A 10231-nucleotide genomic window follows, 5' to 3' on the forward strand; every position below is an offset into this window, starting at 1 on the left:
TTCTCGATGCGCTCTTATTTTCCAGATCGTACAGTACGTTCGTAATGTTTTTTTTTTTTTATACCTTTGGACGGCGGAAAGCGAGAGGAACGCGAATTACATAGAAATTCGTCGAGTAACGTCCCGTTTGCGAGAACCGCCGATTGTATAAGCTGCTTTTATATTTACGATTCAGCACAGATACTGCTTTACATAGTTCGCGATGTCTCATGTTTAATTAATTTATCGTATTTCGGTTATTACATACGATTACAAATTAATTAAGAGGACAAGTTCGTGGGTGATGGGTCCGTGAACGGGACCCGATAGATGGAGAACGATACAAATAAACACATGTGGTCGATTTTACTTTCCTTCGACAAATTGGCACACGGTTTTCAGCTTCGGGTCGTGGAATCAATAGAGCGCGTGGTCGCGCGCATCCCATAGAGTAGATACAAACTGAGAGAGAGACTGATGCAAGAAACACATCCGAACGTAACCTCGATAGAAATGTCTTTTACCACCTTTACGACCAGAGCCCCGGCCGTGCAATGCGCCGGAACTATATGTGCTCTATGCATGTATGTACACACAAAAATACTGTGTATCCGAAAGGCCTGACCTGGTCCGTACCTTTTTGACTCGTTGGTAACCGGTTCGTCCCGTCCTCCATCGGACTCCACCTAGCTTTCTCGACCGTGTCTCTGCCGCTCTAAAATTGTGCCTGCATGCTTATCTACAGTTACAAACTAATTGCCAAAGGATTATCACAGGTCATCGGGTGTTCAACCTTCCGTGTACATACCACGGTTCAATACCACAAAACAGATCGATTATTATTAATAGCGATGGAACTACCAAATTGGTACTAAAGCCGACTCCGATATCAGCTTAGAACGTCGTTAACCACTACATCATAATCGAATACGAGCAAATCAAAAGTGTTCTCCATATTATTACCAACAGACCGGTTTAGCAACCTTTCAGCATTTCGATTCGTAGGAATTTTCTTCGAACGGTAAAAGCAGGAACATCACTGCGGCTCGATAAAAATATATAATATACGTGGAAACATTTAACGAAAGCATTAAGCACGATTCCTATATTTTACATGAAGTATTTCCAAGCGTTCGAACCTCTAGAAATAATAGAAGAATATCGTGACGTGTCCAAACATTGTCGTGAACGATTCACGTATTTTGGTAAAATTGTTTTCTTCGATCCCACCGTTGCTTGTAACTATAGAAAATATTATTACGGCAGATCAAAAACACTAGAATCTTTCCTTTGGTTATAACGACTGTACTAGTGACACTATTCTGGTCGTCTTTGTTTTTTTTTTTTTTAATAAACGAACGAGACCGAAACTCGAGACACCGATCGGTTATTCACGAGTGCATTAGCATGTTACATTGTTTAACCCCAGGTGACCCAGAAAGTGATATTCCCATTGAAAAGGCGTCACAAACGATTACATGTAGAAAACATTTCGTGATTCGACGACGGCGAAGCCTTGGGCGAGCTCGTAAGTGAAACAGCGTCGCGCTTTGAATCGCGGGTACCCGGACGCCGCCGCGTCGCGGCAGCACCTGCCGAGGCGTCGCCGAAATACGCTCGTACTACATCTGTCGGCGACAAGCTGAAGCAACAGCCGATCAGTGCAGCACAGTATCTCTCTTGCTTCCTAGAGCGGCACTTCGTCATTTTCGTATCCGTGCGAAATCCCGAACAAAACGAGTGGAGAGATCCGCGTCGCCATCTTTAGGAACGGTACGGACTGCCTCCGCTACCACCGCCTCCTCCGTTCCAAAACGAGCTACGAAGTCGGTTTACGCGAGTAGAACGGAAACGGTCGGTGAGAGTTCGATTGCGGAGACAGCGGACACACAGTTGTTCCTGCATCGCGGTGGGCGACGCGGCATTCAACCGTTCGCGATGATGTTCGTTTAATGAGCACCGAGGTACCCAAGAGAGCCTGTGTATATGTGCTGTGGCCGTGTAAGTTTGGATCAGCAGACGACGTTGCGCGAGGGTTGAGAACGATCGGGAAACCGAAAAAACGTTGTCGTTGGTATATGCACCTTCGTTTGACCCTCGTTTAAACTATCGTCTAATTGCAGATTCTGCCGCTTGGTACGTTCCACCAAGTGAATACAACCAGTGTACAGTGTTTTGATATCGTCATAGCAAAGTGGGAAACGGGGTATAGTGTCGAGGCTGAGCGGTTACGCTCGTGTCGGACAGGAATTAGAAAAGAAAGGGAGAGGAGGAAGGATTGAGGTGGCTGTAAGCGAACGACAGCGACGACGGGCAAGTACAATTGACAGGAAAGATGGCGCGAGGTGCGGGCGAGGATTAATGCTGACCCATTTTTCCGCGCGAAATCGTTCGTTCTTGGTTTGTCGTGCGACCAAAGGGACCATTAAACTTAGAGCAGACCGCGGGGCCACCTCGGTTCCTATCGAGTGCGAATCGATTCGAGGAGAACCGAGAGGGGTAACTCGGTTCGTTGCCTGCAGGAGGTTCTCTAGCCACTGTACGGCTCCGCGCGTGTGCCCGATACTTGCGTAAGTGTGAGTGCCCTCCTAAACGTGTGTGGGGTCTCCGTAGGACCAGCATTGACAAATATCGTAACGGACTGGTTACGGGGAGTCGGACCGGGGAGGGAACAGTAGAAAAAAGCGAGTACGCGCGTGCGATATAGAGGAAAGAGAAAAACGGGTGCGAGAGAATCGGTGCCGTGACGACGACACCGCCGCGTTGTCCGCAGACTACGGCAAGATTTTGAAGGACCGCGGTTCGTCGGGGCCTTGGCAGGCTCGGCCGCGGTAGAACAGAGAGACCCAGGACACCCCAAAGACGAAGACGCGGTGTCTTCTGTAATATCGCGGGCTGCGTATAGTCCTGGCTTGCTCGGGTACGAGCGCGGCTGCTAAGATGGGCAACAATGCCGCGACGTCGTATAAAAGGGTCGACGCTGCCGAGAGCGTCAAGGAGTTTCTCGACAAGGCGAAGAAAGAGTTCGAGGACAAGTGGAAGAAGAACCCGACGAACACCGCCGATCTCAACGACTTCGAGCAGATCAAGACGCTCGGGACCGGCTCGTTCGGCCGTGTCATGATAGTGCAACACAAGCCGACCAAAGAGTATTACGCCATGAAGATACTCGACAAGCAAAAGGTCGTGAAACTCAAGCAGGTGGAACACACGCTGAACGAGAAGAGAATACTGCAAGCGATTAGCTTTCCCTTCTTGGTGTCGCTGCAGTTCCACTTCAAGGACAACTCGTACCTTTACATGGTGCTCGAGTACGTGCCGGGCGGCGAGATGTTCAGCCATCTGCGGAAAGTCGGCCGTTTCACGGAGCCGCATTCCCGTTTCTACGCGGCGCAGATCGTCCTCGCGTTCGAGTATCTCCACTACCTCGATCTGATCTACAGGGATTTGAAACCGGAGAATCTGTTGATCGACTCGCAGGGCTACCTGAAGGTCACGGACTTCGGTTTCGCTAAAAGGGTGCAGGGCAGAACGTGGACCTTGTGCGGCACGCCGGAGTACCTGGCGCCCGAGATCATCCTTAGCAAAGGCTACAACAAGGCGGTCGATTGGTGGGCCCTCGGCGTGCTCGTCTACGAGATGGCCGCCGGTTATCCGCCGTTCTTCGCCGACCAGCCGATACTGATCTACGAGAAGATCGTCTCGGGGAAGCCGCGGTTTCCCTCGCACTTCGGCTCTGAACTGAAAGACTTGCTACGCAATCTGCTGCAAATCGATCTGACCAAGAGGTACGGGAACCTAAAGGCCGGTGTGAACGACATCAAGGGCCACAAGTGGTTCGCCAGTACCGATTGGATCGCGGTCTTCCAAAAGAAAATCGAGGCGCCGTTCATACCGAAATGCAAGGGGCCCGGCGATACCAGCAACTTCGACGATTACGAGGAGGAGACGCTCAGGATCTCGCAGACGGAGAAGTGCGCCAAGGAGTTCGCCGAGTTCTGAATTCGCCGGCGGATCGAAGATGGATACACGTGTCGCGTATTTATTCATATGCGATGGTTCGTCATACGTTGGTCGCTTTTATTGAGCGAGAGAAAAATGATGGATGAAGTAAGATGGTATATGTGCGCGGGGGGTGGGGGGGCGGCGGCAGCGTCGGCAGCTGCGACGGCGGCCAGGGCCGGGGGAGGGGGGCGCAAGAGCGAGCAAGAAAGTATACTAGAGAAAAAAACGTGTACGTGTGCAATTTGGGGGAAAAAGAATAGAAGAATACGGGTATGATGCGTGAGTGGGTGGCCGTGTGATTGCGTGTGCGTGCATGGGGAAACCGAAACCGAAGGGCGCGGACGCGGAGTTTCGAGATTTCGGGATAACCAGACGCGGATAAAACAGACAAACGGGAAAACGGAAAACAGAAATAGAGCTAGGAGAAAGAGAGGGAGAAAGAGAGAGAGAAAGAGACAAAAAGAAATTGGAAGGATTAAAGAACAGGGATGGTAGGATATCTCGAGGATTTTGCTCTTTATTATTTTGAGTCCGCAGTCGTCGGAAACAGAAGAGGAACGTGCGAATCGAGGCGTACAAGGGGGGAGAACAACAGGAAAAAGGAAGGGAGATATAGGAAGAGGAGATACAGGAGTAGTAGGTGGAGGAGAGAAAGTGTGCGAATGGATGAGAGAACGATAGAGGCAAACAAAATATAATATATTAAATGAAACTTCCTTTTGGTTGGTGCATATACAGAGATCGTATACATGTACACGTACACAACCATACACAGAGAGAGAAAGAGAGAACACACGGATAAATAAACGGTCGTGCGCGTGCGCGACCGTTAATCACCATCGTGACACTACACGATCGCTATAGTAGCAAACCTACTTTACATGAGACAAAAAAAATCTCTTTCTTTTCCAGTCAAATAATTGTCATATTGACGTGTAATGAACGACGATACATAATGTATACACATACATATATATATGCGTACGCTTAGGTACGCATGTATACATGTAGCATAGTATATACGTACATGTGTGTGTTCCCTAAGATGGCTTTAGTGTCCGGTTTACGGAGGTGGCGTGTGTAAAGTTTGTTCTCGATAATTCTTATTAAAATGGCCGGGCAACGTCACCTTTGCCCGACAGTTATTTTGTACATAATAGCATCAAACTATCTATATATGTAAATGTTCCCCAGGGATACCCCTTTACACCACGCCCCTTCTTCTTCATCTCGTCCTGCCTCTTTTAGCACATACAGAAGTTTACAAAGATTCGCCGAGAGTGTAAATGCGAGGGCGAAAGAGAGAGAGAGAGAGAGAGTGTAAGAAACAGGGAGAACAAGAGCGAGTGAATGAAAGAAAGAGAGAGAAGGTCTAATACACCAATAATTGTGTCATGTTGTGCATTGTTGTCTATTTGTCTACTCTATCACGTGAATCTTCTTCGTCATTGTTGAGAGAAAGAGGCAGAAAGAAAATGTGCGAGAGAGAACGTATGATAGAGAGAGAGAGAGAGAGAGAGAGAAAGAGGGTGAGTGAAACAAATTTTGCCATAATTTAATAGAGAGGGGCCCCATTGACTGAGCCATAGCACTTCGGAGGGAAGGGTCCTCCTAAACGGACATGCCGGCAACCATAAGTACCGCGCTGCCCCGGAGGCTCACCGATTCTCCTTTTCTTATCTTTCGTTTCAATGTCTCCAAATCTCGGATCAGAATCACGATTCGCATCGCAGAGAGGTCCTCTTGCTCCACGTGAATTTTCTTTTCCGCTCGGAGGCAATTTCTTCGAGGGAAATCCCAGCTGTGGTGGCAGGCTCTTCCACGGTTTTATAGGCATCCTTCTCGTACAGTTGAACGACGATTTCAACGATTCACCAGCCTACGTCCGTTCGATCGCGTTTCAAAGCACTGTACAAGGATGTAAAAACCACTGTGTTTTTTAACATCCAACGTTTTCGCGATCCCCCTCGCTATTGACTTTGAACGGGAACGCCTTCGTACGATCTCGGCGCGAGGCTAATTACTTTAATCTTTGGCTCGTCGTCTAGCTGCGCGAACGGGGCTTCTTCGGGTCGATAACATCCCTAGAAGGGTCATCAGCATCGACGAACTCGCCTTTTTTTTTTCCTCCTCGGTGTACCTACCACCGTATCCGAGGACGACGATAGTGTCCTTCATGTCCTCTCCGCATCGTGTATTCTTCGATGCCGCTAGCCATGTTTCTACTACGAAATTCACACTTACCGTCGATACCTGTAAGGATCTGTTCCCACTGGATTTTGCCATTGATATATACGATTTATATCACTCACTAGTCGTCGCACGTCGGTTATTCCGTTCGAGGAAGTTATTTCTATATACGTTTTCATCGCTCGCTCGCTGTGTGTGGAGAACATCGATGAATGGATAACGAGAGTGCGAGAGAAAGAGGGAAAAAGAGCGAATGGGGGAGAGAATGCGAAATATCTTTATTATAGTACATTGTGAATCTTATAAAAAAAAATACTCGTTATATACTGGCTACAGATGCTCGTTGTTGAATTATTGTACCTTACGTAAACGGTAGAGGCAGAAAGGGAAGGGGTCTGGAGAGATAGATAGAGAAAAAGAGAGAGAAAGGGATAAAATGCAGAACGGTTAGTGGAAGGGGGAACGAAAATAAAAAGAGAGAGAGAGAGAGAAAGAAGTATTTATGAAATAGGAATCGGCACGGTTGTATGAGCAAAAACAAGGATTCATTTTTGGAACGTTTTTAATAGAGGACCACCGGCGTTCGTACATAGATACATTGTAAGAGTATTCATATATTATATCGCCTTAAGTTGCTGTAAGCAAAAGAAGCAACATTATCTTTTATATAGATCTGCACTTTTAGTACGGAATGTAAAACATACGGACAATCCTGATCGTGTAAGAGAGAGAGAGAGTGCGTCTGCGTGTGTATGCCAGTGGGTGTGTCTGCAAGAGAGAAAGAGAGAACGAAAATGTGTGAGAGAGGCACAGAGAGAAAGGGAAATAAGCTAAAGTAAAACGATGCACACTCGAAACGGCCAAAATGGAAATCCGTGCGTACACCGTACGAGAATCGAACAAAAAAAATGGGGAAACACGAATCTCGGAATCATTGAAACGACGAAACGACCGAGACAGCAACGGCGAACAGTGATTGCGAATAATTGCCAAAAAAGAGGGGACACGCGTTTCCGATTTTGTTTCGCAGCGGACGCGTCGCAACGGACGCCATTGTTCGACGAGCTGTCCAAGAAGATCGTGCTTACGCGGTTGTCGCTAGAGTCGAGCCAGGTGGTAAGAGTTCCTATAAACAGTTCTATGTATACAAGCGAGCCGAGTGTGCGACTCTTAGGAGAGTCGTACTCCTCCCGTCGCGAATAGACTGCGGATCTTCGTGCGCGATCAATGTTTCCATCGTCGATCGCAAGAGGCAACGATTTAGTAACAATTGTATCTCTTGTTCGATTAGTTTTAATTTTAAAAATAGCAAGCTTCTTCTAGTCCATTAATGTTCTTCCTGTTTTGCGTCTCGCGATTGCATCGAGTCCGCAGTCTAGTCTGGGCAACTATATCAAGGATGACCGATTTCGTTTTAAAATGATTTAAATTTTTTAATTCCAACAGGCGTTGTAATAAGAATGGCGAAAGGCTTCGATAAATTCAGTCTTATAATTCTTTGTCGCCTTTCATGCCGATTCGGTTATAGTACAATTCTATCGTATTAAATGCACCAGTTCCATACGCGGTTAAAGGTGCAAAGCACTTCCGCCGAGCAATCGATAACGATTCCTTCCGCGAACAGTCGTTCGGTTAATTAGATTCGCCCGGATGAATGGACTCGTTAGTGAATTTTCAGTTCGGAGCATTTACGGGAACACAGAGGCTCGCGGGGGCCCGACCTTCTCCCGTTGATTCCGACTTTCTTCAGCGCGCAAATTCGATTCCGGTGTTCCGGGTCACTCGGTCGTCGCGTCGCGACGAAATAATCAAATTCGACGATTTGCCGGCGCGCTTTGCCCCGGGAGAAACGTCGACGGTCGTGAACGACGATCGCACACGCGCCGATCGCGTGACAATAATTCGTTTACCGCTGAATGTACATCTACGGGGTGACCCGCGCGAACCGACCTGTCGGATTTTTCCGCGGAACTGGAAAGTACACGCGGAAATCGGCTGGGAACCCGAGAAATATTTTCGTTGAAAGGGAGGTTATTGTTTCGGTGGGCCGCCGAGAAAGATGGCGACTAATTCTCGAATGAACCGCGGTTGCAAAATAATTACGCTGAATTCTGTGAAATTCACCTCGGCTTGCAAATAAAAATTCTCATTTTTATTTTCGAGCTTGTAAATAAAAATGTTAATTTTTCTTCTCAAGCTTGCGAATAAAAATTTCAATTTGTCTTTTCAAGCCGAGGGACAACTTGCAGAGAATATTGGAAGTTGACCACTTTATATCGCTCTATATAGAAATATAAATAAATGTATATACGATAACATGTACATAATTTTCTGCGCACATGCTCGTGCTTGGATAAAGATCGGTATCTGGTAAATTATTTTAGGTAAGAAACGCGCGGCGCAGGTGAAATCGATGATAATCAGGGAATAGCAGGATCTTCCGAGAGAACACCGTACTTTTTTTGGGACCACCATCCTAATCGCTCCCCCCCCTCTTAGGCAGTTTTCTCAGGATCAACTCCCCCGTCCGTCTGCTCGCGCGTGTCTCTTATCGGGATCGATCGGTCTCTCCAATCTCTTAATAATGTCGCCGCTCTGTATCTAGTCGTTATCAGATAAGCATAAAAAACGAGATAGAGGACCCGCTCTCTGTCCGGCGTGTTACGACGTTGAGGAAGGCCAGTCCCATTACGACCGTCGCTCTAAACGCTGTGCAAAGATACTCCCGCGGGTTAATCCATCTGGTTTTCTCCCCCCCGGCAAGTCCAACATCGTAGCGTATAACGTCAACATTAGAACTAGTCATTTCGTAGAGGGATCGCAGAACACCCAACGGCACCCCCCGATTCGTAACAGAGCTTGGGTCAGCGAGGTCTTGAACATAAGGAAACGAAGCTGCGATCACTCTCTCTGCTATCCTCGTTCCATCTTATTTAGGAGATAATCAAGATTCCCCTTCTGGCTCTTACGAAGCATTATTCATGGCATATGTTGTTGTCACTTTCGAAGTTGGCGTGTAAATATTCTTGGGTAATTTTCCAGAGGTGTAAAGACTAGACTGCGGATTTAATGCATTTGTGACAAAAAAATGAGAAACGAAAAAATTATGGAGACATTAGAACGATTTAAGGATGTTATCAAATTATTTTGAAATTATTACAATGATTAGAAGATGACAGATATTTGCATCCAGTAGTCTATATTTCCCACAATTGGATAATTTTTATTCTGCATAAAAATCCGCTGTATAGTGATGATTTCGACGAGTAATTAATACTTTCGATCGGCGTTGAAATCATCGAAATTGTTTCACCAAAATTTGTGTTTATTATTACTAAAACACTTTAGGATTATACTGGTTCGTTTAAGCTCGTTTGTGTCCATATTATATGCAACACGCATACGACGTTTCCATTTGTTTGTATAGATCACGGGCGAGTGTCTGTAGATCTCTTTTCGAGCACATATCTATTTTTCTTGCAATATAACACGAACGTGTATAGAGACGGAGGCGCGAATCCAACACGTGTACGGCATTACGAAACTTTCTACGAACCAGCCGGCGTGGCAATGCGTCGCTGAATTTTGATCAAGGCCGAAGGGCAATTCGATAATTAACGTGGCGGAAAATCACGGCTGTCCGATGGTAATTCCCCATGTTTAGGGGGGAGGCGGGAATGTTACCATCGTCGAAATTCGGTAGCGAAGGTATCGTTCGATCGGCTGTTAACCCTTGGACGGTGGATCGTTTTCGCAACTATAATTATACGATGCTAAATTAATGATGTTATGTGCGTGTTATTCGACGATTTTTCCAAACTTATTTTTCGAGATATTTCATGAGGATTTCTGAGGATTTCTCTTGTCCTCTGTGTAACAGGTATTTATTTCATTTAATTCCCGCAAATTGACTAATAAGGCGATTATTTAAATATATCAGGTTATTTAACAATCAATTAGCAATGGAAGAAAATGGAAAATTCGCGTGGTAGTCGAAGACAATTTTCTATGCGCCAGAATCGTCGAGAAAGACCAATTCCACTATCGTAGACAAGCA

At 46.4% G+C, this 10231-nt stretch overlaps 1 protein-coding gene across 1 annotated transcript; it reads left to right on the forward strand.

The window, feature by feature from the left end:
• Nucleotides 1–1673: 1673 nt before the first annotated feature.
• Pka-c1 (Protein kinase, cAMP-dependent, catalytic subunit 1) lies at nt 1674–4104 on the forward strand. Its single transcript, XM_078193086.1, has 2 exons — nt 1674–1980; nt 2103–4104. The coding sequence occupies exon 2, from the start codon at nt 2920–2922 to the stop codon at nt 3979–3981; it is 1062 nt and encodes a 353-aa protein (XP_078049212.1). The 5' UTR covers nt 1674–1980; nt 2103–2919; the 3' UTR covers nt 3982–4104.
• The last annotated feature ends 6127 nt before the right edge of the window (nt 4105–10231 follow it).

Source organism: Augochlora pura, chromosome 10 (assembly GCF_028453695.1).
Source record: "Augochlora pura isolate Apur16 chromosome 10, APUR_v2.2.1, whole genome shotgun sequence".
Classification (NCBI taxonomy): Eukaryota; Metazoa; Arthropoda; class Insecta; order Hymenoptera; family Halictidae; genus Augochlora; species Augochlora pura.

Coding starts and splice junctions, on each gene's coding strand:
- Pka-c1 (XM_078193086.1), top strand. CDS start 2,920: ATGGGCAACAATGCCGCGACGTCGTATAAAAGGGTCGACGCTGCCGAG.